At 34.7% G+C, this 19,174-nt stretch overlaps 2 protein-coding genes across 9 annotated transcripts in view; one reads left to right on the forward strand and one right to left on the reverse strand.

Moving 5' to 3' along the window:
* syd (JNK-interacting protein syd) overlaps positions 1-13,030 on the reverse strand; it is a 77,305-nt gene extending 64,275 nt beyond the window's left edge. For 7 of the 8 annotated variants that reach the window (XM_071590843.1, XM_071590840.1, XM_071590839.1 and 4 more), the window contains exons 1-7: positions 12,409-13,030; positions 12,213-12,333; positions 11,159-11,354; positions 5,891-6,035; positions 4,681-4,789; positions 4,051-4,198; positions 1,600-1,691 (exon numbers count right to left, since the gene is read on the reverse strand). In XM_071590843.1, coding sequence (XP_071446944.1) covers positions 1,600-1,691; positions 4,051-4,198; positions 4,681-4,789; positions 5,891-6,035; positions 11,159-11,354; positions 12,213-12,333; positions 12,409-12,711 — 1,114 coding nt within the window. In that variant the 5' untranslated portion in view covers positions 12,712-13,030. The remainder of the gene's footprint in view (positions 1-1,599; positions 1,692-4,050; positions 4,199-4,680; positions 4,790-5,890; positions 6,036-11,158; positions 11,355-12,212; positions 12,334-12,408) is intronic. The other variant, XM_071590842.1, reaches the window with a different exon arrangement.
* Positions 13,031-13,149: 119 nt separating this feature from the next.
* Positions 13,150-17,400, forward strand: Cypl (peptidyl-prolyl cis-trans isomerase-like 1 Cypl). Its single transcript, XM_071590195.1, has 5 exons — positions 13,150-13,258; positions 13,436-13,569; positions 14,069-14,158; positions 14,547-14,654; positions 17,234-17,400. Exons 1-5 carry the CDS (start codon positions 13,164-13,166, stop codon positions 17,347-17,349), a joined length of 543 nt encoding a protein of 180 aa, XP_071446296.1. The 5' UTR covers positions 13,150-13,163; the 3' UTR covers positions 17,350-17,400.
* The last annotated feature ends 1,774 nt before the right edge of the window (positions 17,401-19,174 follow it).

The raw sequence follows: 19,174 nt of genomic DNA on the forward strand, positions 1-19,174 counted from the left end.
TTTGAAAAATTTTATGATTATTTCTCTAATGAGTTACAATAAGCATACATTGGCTTTAAGAGCACACCCCATATTTTGCCCCAAATCAGCAATCACTAAGTAGAACTAAATATTAATTATTACAACCTACACTCAAAATATACTATACTCTCAAAAAACATACTAATGGGCATGATGAAACATGAACAATAGAAAAATATGGATGGCCGAGCTAAGACAAAAATATGGTCGTGATATAAATGGATTACAAGGACGGACTACTTTTTCCATTCCTTATCATTAAATTACATTTTTTAACAATTGGATTTTTCCATTTTCAGTTATTTTTTAAAGGATGGAATTATATCTTTACAAGGAATGGGACTATTATCTCATGGGTAGCAGAACATATTTTCTCCGAAAGCTAAACCAATCACATAGTCATGTAAAAACAAATGACTAGCAAAGTACAAATATAGACAAAGGATCAATGGTATACATTTAAAGTCATACCCAAAAAAATAAAGCAGTATAGATAGTTAACAGCTTATTTGTTCCATGGTAAATCTATGTATTTCTTTGCCTAAATGGGGAATATGGAATTCTCAAGGCTAATGAATGCTAGGTGAAACATAATGGGAATGTACGGATAGTACAAAAATGTTTTAGTAAAAACATTAAATACCATTTTACAACTTTTCATTTAGTGAAATGAAAATTTTTTAATATTGCCCAGTTATTTAAAACTTTTATTGGAAAAACTTATATCTAAATTTCAAAGCATTTGATTATTTTTAAAACTATAAATCTATTAAAATTTTGAGGAGCTAGGAAGTTAGTAGCATGGATAATCCACAAAACATAATCCTCACACGGATGATTGAGATTTCACTGTACCATGTTTTTGGTTACAAGTTAGATAAAGCTAGCAAAAAAAAATTACTTTAATTTTTGCTAGAAGATTACTTTGACAATTTAATTAGACAACCTAACTTAAATAAACCCCACTAACCTAATTACATCTAATATTGGAAAATCATAACTAGTGAACAAACAGAAATTTAATTCTTATCAATAGAGAATCAGTTGCAGAATCATTATCAACATGACCACTGGATGGACGTGAATATAATGGGCTTTTTTTTTAATAAGCTTAAAGCCCTTGCTTCCTCCTAAATTATTTGCATCAAATGCATACATTAATTTTGTGCAATATCTCATGAATTCAATTAATGCTTTTATAACCAGGGAAATACCCCATTCTTTCTGTGGCATTTTATAGTTAAATAATAAAAGAAAAATTGGAACAATATGCAAATAGAATTAAAATACACCTACATACTGGTGTGAAATAATTTTATAACACATTTTCATATCAGGAAAAGGAAAGAGTTACTGATTGTTAAGTTCCTTCATTCCCAAATACACAAAAATATTATTAATTAGCATCAAAGTATCAGTAAATGAAAGCCAAAGGATCAATATGCAAGATTGATTAAATACAAATCCATTGGGTTTCTATGCCATAATTTCATATGAGTACTTAGCAGTATTAATATCAATGAATCTGTACAATTACTTTAAGTGCAAAAGAAAGATATTTCATCAACAATTTCATACCAGTTATATCAGCACCCTCATCCATTTCTCCCAAAGCATCAGCATCCTGGAAGCTGAGTTCTTGATATAATGTGTTACCAATACGCTGTTCTCTGCAGAGAGACAAGTGAACATCAATTTCAAATGACATCAAAGACACTCATGCAACACTTGATATTAATATTAACTCTTAATGACACTGAAAATTATAATGTAACTGATAGCATGTGAATTGCTAAGTTCAGCAAAAATTTTAAATTTCACATTCAATTAAAATGTCCAACACATTTCTGAAATCTGCAGCATGAAAAATATAAAAGATGAAACAAAATGATGTGCAAGAGAAATTGTGGGAAACTATCCATGTATTTCGGTTTGCATTAGTATCGAAGAATTCACCCATTGCATCCATTACATAGCACATAACACAATATTCTCCTTGCTGCCTACTTATATTAGCTTAAATAAAATGATTTTACTTGCTTACACAACATTTCATACGAGTAGGAATTAATTTCAATAGATTGCAAAGGGGATGTACAATGTATATCAAGCATTCAGATGATCCTCAAATGCTATTATAATGTCAATCATTTATATTATAAATGCACAACAACTTAATTTTTCATATAGCCATGTATAGGTCGAATTTTTCTATTGTACAGACAAAATGAAACAGTTATTTCACAATAAATATTTACTCTATAGGACTATCGGTTTACCACCGTGTGGCATCATTAGTTGAATGTACATTGCAAAGCAGGGAAAATACATGTATATCATGTATATACACTTCCAGGAAGGAAGCGGGCTCTGAGGAGTGGGAGGAGGAAAGGGTGGAAGGAGTCATGCATAATTCTCAAGTCATATCTAACCTTCTATGCATACCTGCTAGTATATCTTAAATTTGGTTAAATCAACACTAGTATACCACAGAAAGTACATACGAGAGTTGTAGGAAAGGTTCTTGGAATCACCACCAGATGGCAGAACTAGCACAATAAATTTTTAACATAGAAATAGATAATCCTCCAGGTAACACAACGCATCAGTGCTCTGGTCTATTTATATAGATCTATAGTGCAGATGCCCCTCTGTTGTTGTTCCAGTGTAGTGATTTGTGAAGGTAGAAAAAATTGAGATTTGAGAAGTGATCAAATATGTCATAAATAAAGTTGAGAAAGGAAAGGAAATTCATGCCGAATTTCAAAACGCACTTGGGGAACTCTACTCCCCCAAGTGCACAGGGGGAGCAGGGAGCAGAGAAGTACTATTGGAAAAGTGAATTAAACGATCATGGAGGGTTGCCGACTGAAAGTGCCAGAAATCACTCGAGCTGTAGGGATGCCATCTGAATGGGCACATCACATTTGAACAGTGGAATTGAATATGATACAATTATCTGCTAAATGGGTGCCAAGACTCTTGATGCAGGATCACAAACACATCAGAATAGAAATGTCTGGACAATGTTTGACCCATTTTAAGAGCAACCATCAGGATTTTATGCACTGGTTTGTATCCAAAGATGAAACTTGGGACAAAAATATGAGAAATAAGTCACCAATTGTTGCCACACCCGCCTTATTTGGCTCAATAAGATTTCCATCTCTTTCCAAAGCTCAGAACTTTCCTCGGTGAACAGCGAATCTCTTCATACATAGAACTAACAGCCGAAGTGGTCAGGGATTTTGCTGGCCCGAAGGAATTTAATTTTCAAGATGGGATCAAGCCATTGGAATATCGCTGAACTAAGTGCATTAGTGTACAGGGAGGCTACATTGAAAATTTAAAATGTTTCGCGGAGGTAATGTTTATTTCTAATTCATTTTGAGAACTTTTCTAATTACCCTCGTATATGTTTATTTCTAATTCATTTTGAGAACTTTTCTAATTACCCTCGTATCTCAATTTTTTAACCATTGATTGTGAGTGCTGTATTTTTAAAGGCCTTTATGAAGAAAAAAAGGTCACCTTGCAAATGTTTATTTACCATATCACATTAGTCCTGTTTACCTAAATATTTACTATGATTATTTGTCCTACCATATGCAAAAGTTTACCATGGTCAAAGTAACTTAAGAGGTCCATGGGCTCACTTCCCACTAGAATGTGGATTAAAATTCTCCAAATGACATTTCATAGTCAAGCTTTTTCTTCATAAATGCTTCCACAATCCCCATGGAATTACCTTCAATTTTGAATCATTCTGTGGATATAATATTCATCCCAGGTACATCTCTAAGGCAAGTACGTCGTAACACCCCTAATAATGAATAGAAATTTAATATATAAGGACAATCGAACTATTTGTTCCTAACCAGCATCTTACCCTCCATTGCCTAAGGTAATTGATGCTCTGTTATAAACTAAATGTATTTAGAGATCCAACTGAAGTGTTGGAACAAGAGGCAACTGGTCATTCTGCTTATAGCATTAAAGAACAAGTTAGAGAAAAGCAAAAGTACGAACTTTTTGGTATGACTCCTTCCGCCAACCTGCTGCTGCCTAATTTCATCTTGAGGATCAGTTGGGGTTACACCTTCCACAGAAACTGGCCTCTGAGACTCAGATACTTCAGCCATGGGACTTGTTTCTTCCGACCAAATTTCCATACTTGCTGAAATCATGAAAATCAAACATAACTAAGATAAATTTACACACACTCCGAGTACAAACACACTATTAGTATACATCTAATTTGATACAAAATTACTTATTTTATTACTACCAATGCTAGGCCATTTACAAAGAATGAGACACAAACCGAATCCCTTTTTGGATTTAAAAATTTAAGTACATTTAATCATTGTGAAAAACCAACCGTTTTCTAGTACCCATCACAGATGCCTCCTATGAGTTCGTACTGTACAGAATTGTTGTTATCAATTCCTACTTTTAATCAATGATTTATAGCATTATTGACCAAATTTGGTACTATTATTACAGTTAGCATTGAATGATTCATAGGTTATTCCAAAGGTTTTACCACCACCTTTATTATCCTTTAAAGAAATCCAACCTTAAATCCCTTCAAAACATTGTACAGTAATAATCATTTCCAGAAATTATGTATAAATATGACTTCTTGATAGCACACACCTTCATCAGCTCCATGAAGGTGTGCTCCACCACTTGTTTCCACATTTGAGGGCTGTATTCCAGGTTGGTTTCCAGCATCCAGGGGTGATTCTGTGGCTTTGGTATCATTCTGGAAAGGAATAAGTATTTAAGTAGTAGTATTTAATGGAGGTGACCGACAGCTGAGGTCATTAGCACCATAGGGGATGGAGGGAAAAGGATCAAGGAATCAGCAAATATTCATGTAATGGTAAACCAGATACAGTCAACCACCACGATAAACCACATTTCGAATTACAATTTACATTTGGTATAATCAAATCTTTTAATTAATCTCCTGAATACTTAAATTTCAAGGCTCCAAAATCACAAGTTAACATGGGCTCATTTCATAAAAAAGGGGCATACCAAAATTCATTATTATTGACTTGTGAGTGAATTGGAGAAAATTTTAGGGAACTGAATCACACCGCAAAATAAATGAGGAACTGAAACTGTAAACAGGCTGCATGCATTCAAACTTTCTCGACTCTGACGGTGACAGATATAATATATTCCCTGCACACGTAATAGCAACAGTCACAATTTATTTATAAACACTTATGTTTTCATAGACACTTAAGACACGAATTAGTCCATATAAACATCATAGTATAGTAATAATCATTTCTAGAAATTTTCTACAAAGTTTTTAAATTTGAAAATAGTTCTGCCGGAATGTTATCTACCTCCATGACTCTCTTCAAACTGTTTGAAGAAAATCGTGGAGAAACGGTTCGGTTGTCTCATTTGATTTCAATTTTCAACCTTTCTATTTTGCCATCAATTATGTCTGGATCTAAACTACTCCCATTTTTACTGTATTCTACCCAGCTTCCTTTACTCACTTACGATTCTCTCTATAGCCTGCTTATACCCCTTTCTTATTGTTCCAGTTAGTGTTTACACATTCCGATTCCTAATTTTCTTCCCTGTTTTATCCTTTTGAATCAGATGATCCACTTCATTGGTACTAAATTATGATTTGAATTCACATCTGCTTGCAGGAAGCAATACATTAAGCACCCTGTTCCTACCAGGTGTGTTCAAACAGTATTGCCAGTTTTGAATTCTTGTGGGTTACGTATATTTGATTTTTTTGAGGCATTATGACGGTAATTATGTCTCTCACTTATGTCAAAAAATTTGAAATAAAATCACTACAGAGCAAGCAGAAAAACTAATGCCATACCTGTAACTCATTACGAAGACTAGTATTTGAGTGATTACTCTCAGGCGGTGATGTTCCAACAAAATCCAGGGGGCTCCCTATGCCACCTCCCTTCATGATTGGTGGTTCAAGAGAGCCAAATCCAAAAGACACAGGGCCAGAAGACCTGAAAATAAATAAATGCATAATTTAAAAAATTATTTACACAGAATGGCAAGTATTTTATGGAACTTGATGACAGAAAGGTATAAATACAAGAAGCTCAAGGAGAAAGTAGAGTCAATGAAGAAGTGACTACAGCTGAATATGATTCTGCAACAAGGGACTTCATGATTTAAAAGGCGTCACTGATACTCATGAAGAAATTAGGGGATGAGGATTTGACCGCTATACAGCCAAGGTACCCAATTATGGACTTCTATGAATTATAATTATGGAATGTATCCTAATTTTCCCAAATTTACCTGCATGAGATTCCAAGGAACTGCTGGAGATGCTGCAAAAGTAACTTTTCATGAAGTCATCCGCTAAATGCACATTACAATGCAACTATTTCAGAGTGCAGAAATCATTCGCTGTGACCATATCCTAGTCAAGGTGAATGATTTTTACACTCTGAAATTGTTACACTCCACGAAATATTAACATGATAGTTAGGCAGAGCAGGGAAAGGAATGAAGTTTTGAACAGATTTAAGAGAGACACAAAAGGCGTGGCAGGAGGAAAAAATTGCAATTATGGCAATTTGAATGGAGGTAGAAGGTATGATGAGCTGAGGAATGCGGAGGAAAAAATATTGTTTGTTGTACTATTATATAGAATTTCTAAGTTCCTTAAATGACTACATTAAGATAATGTTTTCATTCAACCTATTACAGTCCATCCATACAACACCAACAAAAGAATTCTATGGTATTCGACTCAACTTTATGGAACTACATGATGAATTGTAAAAAAAAAACTTTGTAAGTTCCACTAAGTTTCATTTAAAACGACCAGTTTCAGCGAACAATCGACAACATCATCATTATTTGAGTGTTTATTTATTGCAATTCTCAACAAAATCGAAGAACAATAACATCATATGTCTTCACAAATGATGGCTCTTCCAATTTTTTTCCATGTGAATTAACGCTTATCAGAGGAACTATTCTACACCAATTCCTCTCACAGGGTTGATCAGCATTACCTGATGGCTTTGCAAGCATTTTCTGATGATTTACGTCCGGTAACACTGATTCACCCTATATTTAAGATGAATAATGCCATAAAAACTTTCTTTCTACATATTCCTAAACCCTTAAGTAGTATAGTAAGTATCGTATAGTAGTAGTACACTCCAGGAATATAACCGTATTTTCCCATCGATAATGTGCACCTTGCGTATAACATGCACCTAGAACTTCGTAGCTCTCATGAATTTGTACAGATACCGCGCGCCCAGGGCTTCATAGTTATCTTGAACGTGTATAGAGGCCGCGCATCTATATATAAATATATATATGCGCGTAAAAATTATACTACCTTGATCAAAAATTTCCCGGAATTTATTCAGAAAATTAAAAATACAAGTTTATTCATCTAAATCTATATTGTCCCCTTCAAAGTAATCCCCATCGACTGCAACACACTTATGCCAGCGCTTGATCCAATCCTCGAAACATTTTTTATATTCGGTTTTCGGTATGTCCATCAGTGCTTCCTGCGATTTTTCCATTACTTCCTCTCGGCTGCTAAAACGCGTTCCCCGTAATGGTTTTTTAACTCGATTGAACAGAAAGAAGTCACAGGGAGCCAAATCAGGTGAATTCGGTGGCTGTTGGATGGTATTTGTTGCATTTTTCGTCAAAAAATTACGAATAATGATAGCACTGTGCGACGGTGCGTTATCATGGTGCAAAATCCACGAGTTTTCTGCCCACATTTCTGGTCTCTTTCGGCGAATTGCTTCACGCAAACGTCTCATAACGCCCAAATAATACTCTTTGTTTACTGTCTGGCCTTCTGGCAAAAATTCATGATGCACTACACCGTTGTAATCCATGAAAACCGTCAGCATTTCCTTCTTTTTTGACTGAAAACGACGTGGTTTTTTTGGTCTCGGCTCATTTGGTGAACGCCATTCACTTGCCTGATGTCTGGATTGCGTGTCGTACTCATAAACCCACGTCTCGTCTCCAGTAATGATCCTTTTGATGAATGTGGGATCGGATTCAGCCTCGCAAATCATGTCTTTTGCGACGTCAACACGGTCTCTTTTTTGCATGAAATTGAGGTCTTTTGGCATGCTACACGACGGAAACCCAAATCATTAACCACAATGTCTTGGGCGGATCCATAGGCAATGTTCAAGTCCTCCGCTATTTCTCTGATGGTTAATTTGCGGTTATTGACCAACATTTCTTTTACTTTATCAATTTTTTCACCGACTTTCGATGTCGATGGTCTGCCACTGCGTTCATCATCTTCGATTGACTCACGACCACTTCTTAACCGCTCGTGCCACTGGTAAACGACCGTTTTTTTTAGAGAATCGTTGCCGAAACACTTTTCCAAGATTTCCAACGTCCGTGCGCCACTAAATCCGTTTTTTACGCAAAATTTAATACAAGTTCGTTGTTGCAAATTAAAATCCATTTCTGAAATTGTAAAAAATCGCCAACACACACAGAGATAGATGTACTCTTGGCTACGTAACTTTTGCAAATGTCAAGTTATGACACTAAGATTTAAAGGGAATATCAACAACAGATGTACCAATTTAGCAAAAAAAACAGAACTCAAATCGGAACGATGGGAGCGCCACACGGTGGTTATTCCGGGAACTTTTTGATCAAGGTAGTATATAGTGTGTGTAAAAATACATCAATGCTTGGATTTTTTCTACATAACGCACATCATCATTTTTTCGAAAATTTGAACATTTTTGTATGGATGACGCATGCGTTATCAATGGGAAAATACGGTATTTATTCCCACAGCCTACTTTATTTCAATGCCTTCCATCAAAATCTAGTATCCGTGGGCATAGTATATCCTCATCTACATCAAATTCTCTTTCTGTCGTAACTCACTGGCCTAGTATATTTATAAATAGATCATCTATGTATTCTTTCCATAACTCTTGAATTTTTGTATTGAATTGACAATTTACCTGGTATCTTTGATAATGGCCACAGGGTTACATATCCACATCCTGAAAATGCTTTTGCCTTAACGTACAGCCGACTAATGTTACTCTTCCATTTTAAACTTCCCACACCTTGAACTGAATCTAACACCATACTTCTCTCACCCTATTATCTCTTGCCTCACTTTATTGTTAATCTCTTTGTCCTCTCTTCAGCCTAATTCTGAGGTGATTCTTTCCATTTATTGTGCCTATAGTTTCATTCACAGCTTTTGATATTACTTTTTCATATGTTCCCATTTTTCTTCTTTTGTACCCATATCCCAGTTCTCACTCAACTGTTTCTACTGCCTCCTACGGCTTAGTTCTTCTTGTCTCTGATAATGATTCTACATTCTATTTTCCCAAGCATCTTCCCATTATTACAAGCATTACATTTTATTGACGCTAAATTACAACCTTCAATCAGCATCCACACCCCAGGAAACCATGTGAAAGAATTAAACAGCGACTAAAGCTGTCTACCACAATTTAGTCTAACCGACAAATTTCAAAGTTTCGAGACAGTTTTCATGTACACCAATACCTATTGCAGTATTTAAACCAAGTGTTACAACAATTATTATCTCCTACAGAAATCTTATTATTTTCTTCCATTGGTTATTCCCTCTTCCATAACCATAACCTTTCATCTCATAGCCATCTCTCCCTTCACCTACTATCACATTCCAATGCCCCAACACATCAAATGTTTCCTCTCAGGAAAACCACCAGCAATTATTTCCTCTAAGTGATGGTATTTGTGCAGCAATATGAAAGTTAGATATAATAATAATTACAAATGTTTGACTGGGTTCATACTTTCTGATTCATTAGGAATTTGATGGAATGGGGCGAGTCTTTTGTTCATGAGAAAGTAAAGCAAGGGCTAAACTTTAGGTAATCCCTTTTAAAGAATGACATTAGAAAATTAATAAATAATAATTGTTTTGTTAATTACACAGAGAAATATTGCTGATTTCACCACATGGTTGAACATTGCAAAAGTAAAGCATAATAATGATTTATAAGGAGTGCCTTAATTCGTACCTTTATGTTGAGGATTTGGTGACGATAGATTGGTTTTAATAAAATTTCATAGTTAAATTAGTCTTTAATCTATCCATAAAATATACAAGTATAAGTATATAAGCATGTATACTCTACTGCAAATAAAATAAAACATAATTCGTCTTTATTTAGCAGTTGATTTTAAAAGACTTGGGAGTCATTTTACATTATCAATCTATAAGATTGGAACATATTATTGCACTATTTGGAAATATCATTTAAAAAATAAAAAAATTCTAAAGGAAAGTAAATTAATAGTCAAGGCCCACTAAGCAAGTAAAGTTCAGCCTTCAAGGTATTGTGCCTTAACAGAGAATGTATTTGCCAAATGGAAATCAAAGGTTATACCCACTAAAACAATAAGTATTACCACACCTGAAACATCGATGAGTTAGAGGGATGCACCAAAATTTGAACCATTCATAACTTTTTTCAAATATCATAAACAAGTTTTTCATCTAATTTTTCCTAAATGTCACCACAAAGTGACCAAAATAGAATCAATAAGTAGCATATCCATAAAATGATAAACAGAAATTTTAAAACGAAAAAAAGGCAGACAACAGATAAATTAAAAAAGACTAGAGTATGACGAGCTGCACTACAAAGATTAAGGAGCTAAGAATAAATGACGAGATTGACATTTAAGGGAATAGCTTGGAGGGATTCCACAAATTAATCTGTTGACTGACCAGCTATGATGCTGTCAGAGAGATTACCAATATTACGATATTCAAACCAGCAGAAACATTGCATTTTATCACACTTCCTGATATCTTGAACAGTATTTAGAAAAAATTGTACCAAACACATGAGTGTAACAATAAGAGCAGCTACCAAAAAAGCTGTGAATTAAGACATGGGCACACCCGCAGTTTTAAAATTTAATAAGTCAATAAATGAAACTTCAAAAATTAATTAAATTAAATTTCACGAATTGATTTTATTGTTAAATCATACTTCAAGATTACTTTGACTTTAAAATGCAGCTCACTTTTCAATACTTCGCCTATGTAATAAAATAAATAGATAAGAGAAAATTGAGTAACCTATTTAGCTGAGACAAACTCATTCCTGGTATCCTGGGGCGAGCCGTTCCAACCAGTGAGTCCACCCTTTCAGGACCCATCATTATTTTTGTCCTCTCCATGTAGTCCATGTGTGTTTTGAAGAGCTCTGTGTATCTATCGTGAAGCTTTCCATATTCTTTTTTCATTTCTGACTCCCTTTCTTCCAAACGTGAAACTATTGAAAAGAATTTTACATGCTATTATATATATTCAGTCGTTTAAAAATAATAATCAACAGAAATGTTTAAGCATGCAGCACAGTTGTAATTAATACAAAACAATGACTTGGAAAGGAAAAAAAATTCCTCGATTTTTTTGCACATTAATACAGAAAAAGCGAAACTTAGGGATTTTTGCATTACAATTCAGATGAGTGAAAAAGAGGGCTATTCATTTTTAGTAAAACATGGGATCCAAGTCCTATTGTTGGTAGTTATTAGATTAATGCAATACCATGTCAAATGATTGCTCACAGGTAACGCTACATTCAAACGATGAAGTTGCCCAATTGTTAAAATAAAATGCTAACAGAGCCAATTAGCTTTCATTGATTCAGTAATGTTTGCAATTAAAGAAATACGCTTCATTATTCACAATTTGCTCATTCCTAAAGAATAAAATAACAATTTCTAATAGCATCAATAAATATGTAAAACGTACAGAAATAACGAGAAATAAATATGTGGTCTGGTCGATGCCAATCCCAGGTTATAATATTAATCACAAGACATTATATCATCTCATCAATACTTGAGAATGCCTATCTTTCATATTTACGTGCCACTTCATACTTGTGGGGGGTAAAATATTCAACCATTGAATAAGTGATCCTGTTATGCAACTTTATGGTTGGCATATAAGAGAATAGTAATAATATGATCACAGTGGTATTACATAAGCATTAATAATAATGCAATACACATTTTAGGCATTAGATATGGCTAAATAATTTCAAACAATTCGTACGACCCCAATGGTAACGTCTTGGTGGACCGGAATATTCTTTTGAACTCTACGTGGGCGAAAAACATACCATGATCAGAAGAATTTTTTCCTTTCAGTTCCAACATCCTTACTATGGACTCAAGGCTTTCAATTTTACTGTGCAGATTCTTCCTATCATCCTCTGCAACATCTTCTATTTCCAAAAGTTTCTATAATGAGAGTGTCAGTTAACCAATGATAATGTACATTGCATTAACTACATTCACAACCTTCATTAACCATACCTGCTCAGAAGCCTTTCTCAGATGTTTCTCCCTTTCATATTGTGTCACCAGCTGTTCGTTATCTTCTCTTAGTAGCTCTAATTCGACTTCATGTTCTTGATTTTCCGTGTATGAAAGATCTAAACACTCTAACACATTGACAACAAGTGGCATTAATTCTTTCACAACATCTTCATCGTACTTGCTTATCATTTTCTCAAACTCTTGATAAATACTTCCAGCAAGAGACTGTACATTTTCTGACATAACAATATGAGAGTCCTCATGAGTGCCATACACAGTTTCTTGGTCCAGCTCCATCATGATTATTCTATCACGACACTCTAAAATGCAATTTTACGGCACATTTAACTCACTAAAACACCTTATCTACAACATAAGAACAATAAAACCGTGACTAGAGAATTGCTTTATCATTTAAGCCACAGCACTTTAGACACATCACCTATCGCCATTGCTGAACCGCCTACTGCAACGCCAACGTAAAATAACTGCGTTATACATTCGATCCATAAAAATTTGACATATATGGAAAAACAAATCAATTAAAACAACCTTGAGATGTTTCAAAATCAATAAATTATTCTAACAATGTTCAACTTCACGAATGAGTAAACATCATTACCCTTCCACATCCAATAGCGCATCACGAAAAAGAAATCTGCAGTAGTAGCGCTATTTACGTAACGACGTGGAAATAGTTAACTATAATTGCATTCAATTGTCAATTGGTCCAAATTTGTCAACACGAAAACATGGCGGTCAATATGGGACCGATGGGTCATATGGGAATGATGGAATCTTATCCACCGGATTATTTTAGACCTCCCCTTATTCATGTGCAGACGACGTGAGTAAACAAAGAACGTTTAAAATATATTGAAAATGAAATCCGTCCCTTAAAGACCCTATTTTGCTTGCATTCGTATATTTGGTATTGCCGGTATCATTATTATTGTACTATCCCGATTGTTGCTAGTTAATTGTGCGTTAGTTCTTGCTTAGGATTGATAACAATTTATTTTAGAATGGGAGATTTCGTCCTGGAATTATATTGGAACCACGCTCCATTAGCCTGTAAGAATTTTGCCGAATTATCCAGAAGAGGTTATTATAATGGAACCAAATTTCATAGAATAATTAGGGATTTTATGATCCAAGGTAAGTAAAGAAACATTTGTAATTGTTCGTACTTTCGTTTCGATCTATTCGCAATATATTATAATTTCAATGGAGTTAGCCTCCTTGACACTCGTTTAGAGTGCTGCCTGAAATTCTAGTTTTCACAAGCCAAACCGACCCGATTTTATCAATAAAAATATGAAATATTCTCATTGAGTGTCGAAATTATATTATATCGAGTATTATATATATTCGTAATACTAAATATACTAAAATAAATCCTCATAACGGCATTGTAATCACGAAGACTTACTTAACCAAGGTATCGGTTACAGGCAATTTACGGTAGAGAACTTAAAATACCATACCTCACCTATCGCAATCCCTTGGCATTAAGTTCCATCATCCATGGAAAATGGCACTCTGAAATATATCACTTTGTAATGAAGCATTGATATGAGAACGATGGCAGAGATTGGAATCAACTTCTTAAGCCCTTAATCTTTGTTCTATGATACATAAACGATATACATTTCAGGAGGAGATCCTTCGGCCACAGGACGGGGTGGTGATTCAATATATGGAAGAAGCTTCGTTGACGAAATACATGATGAATTAAAACACACAGGTAAGTACAGTTTTGCTTTGTAATATTATCCTTCTACATGAAATCATACATTTCTGAATGTGGGTAAGGTTTTCCTCACACCCCAGTGAAAAGAAAATGGAAACCCTTATATTTGTAATTATTCATTTGTAATGTTACATTTATGAAAGACGAAGTAGTTATTCACACACTTCAGTTAATGGCGTTTTACCTTTGATTTGATATAGAACTAATTTTCCTTGTTTTAAAGCCCAGTTCCATCAACAATTTTTATTTGTTAATACATGTTAAGAAGTTTCATACTAATATGCGCCCATCGGTGCGTATCCCTTTATGTTCAAATTTCATTTATGTTCATGGATGCATATTAATGAATTTGAAATTTATCTTATCAAAGCTTAATCTTTAGGGGCTGGTATATTATCAATGGCCAATTCAGGACCCAACACCAATGGATCTCAGTTTTTTATTACTTTGGCCCCCACTCAGTGGCTGGATGGAAAGCACTCTATTTTTGGTAAGTTATTCATTCTTTCTTCTCTATGAACTAAGACTTGATATGGTGAAAGGGATTCCTCATGCAGATGGATGGTAGGCATATGCTGGTGGAAATATATTGTTTAGGTAATAATACACAACCATGATGGCTCATTGGCAAGAGCCAGATGAATGTCTGCCAGCGAGTGCTCCTTCCCCAATGACATGCTGTGGTATCAATTCTTCAACCTTCAATTATTCTAGAGTTAAAAATGTATTTGCTTTTTACTGTCTGTCTGCTACCAATTGCTGTGCTAATATTCATGAAAAGTTAAGTTTAAAGAGCAGGTGTAAGTACCTTAATAAATTTGCTTTCCTTTACATTCACAAAATTAAAAATATGTTCCTGGTGAAAATAAATAATAGTATTACTAATTAGGTTTTTATAAGAATGATATCAAACTATGAATGCCTTCTCAATAACCTAACCTCCTAAGGATCACATCTTTGGCTTTATCCTGAGTCAATCCTGATGTTTTAAAAATGTGTATGAACAAATTCCAAATAAACTGCAGGAGAACGGAGTCATCCGCTAATATGCATTTCAATGCAACAATTTCAGAGTGTAAAAATCATTCCCCTTGACCAGGGAGAGTTTAAGAGAACGCCTCGATAGCTTAACTGGCTAAAGCACTTGACCGGACATTGAAAGATCCAAGTTCGAATCTCGGTCAAGGCGAATGATTTTTGCACGCTGAAATTATTGCATTGACGTGTATGTGCATTTGTTCAGTAAAATTTTGAGCAATGTTGTACGAGAATTAGCAATAATCAAGCAACAAACAGGAATTCTTTTGAAAAAATAATTTTTCATTGAAGAGTAAAGAAAGCGCTACCAAAACTTATTGGAGGGCCTGGAAATATGAGCGTTGAATTATTCATAATATATATATAGCCAAATCTGTGAATGAGAATGAATTATTAAATTTCAAGGGACTTTATCGGAAAAGTAAATAATTTCTATGAAGAAAAGGACAAACAAGGACTTGCTACCATAGCAATTGGTGATGTTTGAATGAGGAAATGGTTAGGGCAGGGTTAATAGACATTACTCCACAAGGCACTTCTCAATAGGTATTTTGCGCATAAATATATACGAGGGTAGTCTAAAAAGTTTACGGCCTCAAAAATTTCAGAAAAAAATGACTTGTATCTTTGTTAGGCTGGAAACTTTTCAGACCACCCATGTATAAGTATAAGAGCAAATAGGTATTTTGAAGTTGCCTGTTTTTCTTAAGGTGGAATGGTTATACTTGGTAATAGAGTGATACAACAAATTGCTGATATTTCAAAGATTAATGTTATATAAATGCTTATATCTCACAGTTGGTAATTTACAATGTTTACACATCATAATGGCAACCTGTGATTATGTCTTGAAATGAGATGGATTAAATATGGAAGTCAGCCATGGCACTTAAAACTATGCCATATGAAGAAGAATCTCCCTCGATTGTAGGGCATGGTAAGGTAATCTGAGTCATGATGAAAGTACATATGAATTCATGTTTTCAGAGTGGACTGCATTGATGTTTCATGGAAAAACATTTCAGGGCATGCTGACCTATTGTGGCTTTTATTTTCATCCTTCCGGAAATGTTTGGTAGCCTTTGATTTTATTGAGTGGAGTGTTACTCTAGGTCGTGTGTGTTTGTTGAGATGATGCACTTCTTTGAATAAAATCCTGATTTATAAGTTTCCTTGATAGAAATTTCCCCATACATTAAATTTGATTGTTAACATTGTATAAAATAATTTACAAAGCAGTTACCCAATAATGGATACCATTATTTTATGAACAAAAAAATTGGTGTGTTAATTGAAAATAATGATCAATGTTGTTTTCCTTACTTATGCTTGAATGTATTTCATTCACATCCACTTATGTACACAGTCAAACAGCCAAAGCGAAAAATCTAATTTAACAACTGCAGTTTTTATCTGTCTTTTATACCCCACAATTCCATCTAGAATGGGTGCATAAATTACCTTTAACAATCAGCTGCAAGCATTCTTGTATTCAGTTATTTCATACTCTACGCTTTTATAAAGGTAACTTGTTTCATATTTAAAAACATTATTGGTTCTTCGTATGTAAGGGTGAAAATAGGATAGATGCAATGTTTATTACAGGAAATGTAAAAGTGACAAATCATTAGAAATCTTTAACAAATACTTGTCCTAACAAAAAATTGTTTGCCTATCCTGTTAGTTGCATAATAACAAATATTCCCTGCCATGTCCAAGTTATGGGCAGCTCTTAGATATGCAATGACAATCTACCGAAGTCCTTATTCTAATCCCCTGGTTCTCAAAAAATGCACTTGTCTCCTTAAAAATATTTGTATAAAGGATGCGTACTATCTACAATACATTACTCCATGGTATTTTCCAGTATATACTTGGACTATTGACATAGATAGTACACGAGTATATTATATATATGTATATTATTAAAGCTTGAAAGACACTTAGTTTTACATCTTAGAAGTAAAATTATTTGCAATCAGTGCATGAAAATCTGTTTATGTTGAAAGACTATTTTTCTTTATCATCCAGGAAGGGTACATTCTGGAATGAATACCATCAAGAGAATTGGATTAGTTGAAACAGACACAGGAGACCGACCAGTTGATGATGTCCAAATAATTCAAGCTATTCCCAAGCCTTACTAAAACAACAATGTATAAACTATGAAATTAAGTAATAAACTGAAATTTTATAAATGTTGTCTTTAAATATGGTGATTTCAGTTGCCCTTATGAATTTCCTGGTAGGAGGAACTGCTCAACAGCTTTTTTTATAATGCAGACGATTGGTGAAATAAGAACGTGTTACATTACTCACTTAACATCCTCCTATTCCTGCCTTGCCCCTTTATATATTTCTAAAGGTGCATTTATCTTATGATATTTTTCAGAATTTGTTTTGCTTCTGTCATTTATCCCTTCAATGTTTTGCTTAACTCTTTTTCTCTTTGGATCCCTAACTTACCATCATCTATCCTTTCTAAACTTAAGCTCCCAACTTTCCCATGCTTGTCACTTCCTTTTCATTAAAAGAATTTAACTTTTTCATCTGATTTAGCATTCACTTCCTTTAACAAAACCAACACTTCTCTTATCATGCATTTTTCATGTTATGTAACTTCCTTCCAAACCACCATTCACATTTCTCTTCAGCATACAGGGTGGGTTCCAAAAGTAATTAACATAACAGATTTGCGCAAACACTTTTGAGTACTGTCCTTGGGCCTCGACACATTTTTTTCAGACTCTACCATGACCAGTACGCACCCTGAAAAGCATCTTTGGGAATCTCTCGCAAGGTCTTCGTCAACAGCTCATTGGATCTCTTCCATGGACAAATAATGGGTTCCTTTCACGGCTGCCTTGATCCAAGGGGAAAAAAAGAGGTCTGCTGGGGTGACGTCACAACTATAGGGGGGTAGGGCAGCATTGGCTAGTAGTGCATTGTGGCAAGGCGCGTTGTCATGATAAGAGTTGCCAGGTAGCGGTAATGTCTTTTCTCTTCCTGATGACCCTTTTTTGGAGTCTTCCCAACACATCCGCATAGTTGGCAGCATTAACTGTCTGTCCTTGAGGAACGAACTCCTTATGGACCACTCCTTTACTAAACATAACAGTTTCAGATTTAACTTTGTAGAATTCCTTCATGATGAGGGTTAAAAAGAAACTTTACACTACCATAATCAAGATTTAATATTTCACGACCCTCGAAACCATGGTCGTGAAATATTAAATCTTTATTGTGAAAAAGTAAAGTTTCTTTTTTACCCTTGTCACTTCTTTACTGTTGAAAAAGACAATGAGCATCGTGTTCACTTTTGATTTACTCATTCTTGCCTTTTTGGGCTTGGAGGACTGGTTGATGTTCCACTCAGAGCTTTGGCCTTTTGTTTCTGGGTCATATTAATAAACCCAGGTTTCATCATCAGTGATGACATCATCCAAATAATCACGTTCATTTTCAATACGTTGCAAAAGTTCACTTGAAATTTCTGCTCGGTTGGTCTTTCATGACACAGTCTGCACACGTAGGTTTACAATAAATGATGTCCTGCCAGTTCCACAGCTTGGAGAGCACTGAGACTGGTTTTGCGGCAAAGCTTGGCATTATCTCCCCCCCACCTACTCCAAATGGTTCGATCCCACTCCAACCAATGGGAGCGGCGCAAAAAATTTAATGGCATTACTTTTAAGACGCACCCTGTATATTGGCCCCATTCTGTCCTTTTCAAGGGTAGTATGCACACAACTGTATTCTTAATTTAGTCTTATTACTCTTAAAAATTTATCAAAATACGGATGTTGAAAGCTGCAAATGAAACTGGACAAATGAATCACAGAAGGGAGAAGAAAACCATGGATTATACATGAGATGGTTGAAGATAGTCAAGAGAAGGAAATATGAGAATGTAAAAATAGAGGTTGAAGATGTTCTCATCTCCTTCACAGTGTATTAAGCTATTACTATCAC

The sequence above is a fragment of the Hetaerina americana genome, unplaced genomic scaffold (assembly GCF_022747635.1).
Source record: "Hetaerina americana unplaced genomic scaffold, ioHetAmer1.1.p SCAF_4, whole genome shotgun sequence".
In the NCBI taxonomy this organism is placed as follows: Eukaryota; Metazoa; Arthropoda; class Insecta; order Odonata; family Calopterygidae; genus Hetaerina; species Hetaerina americana.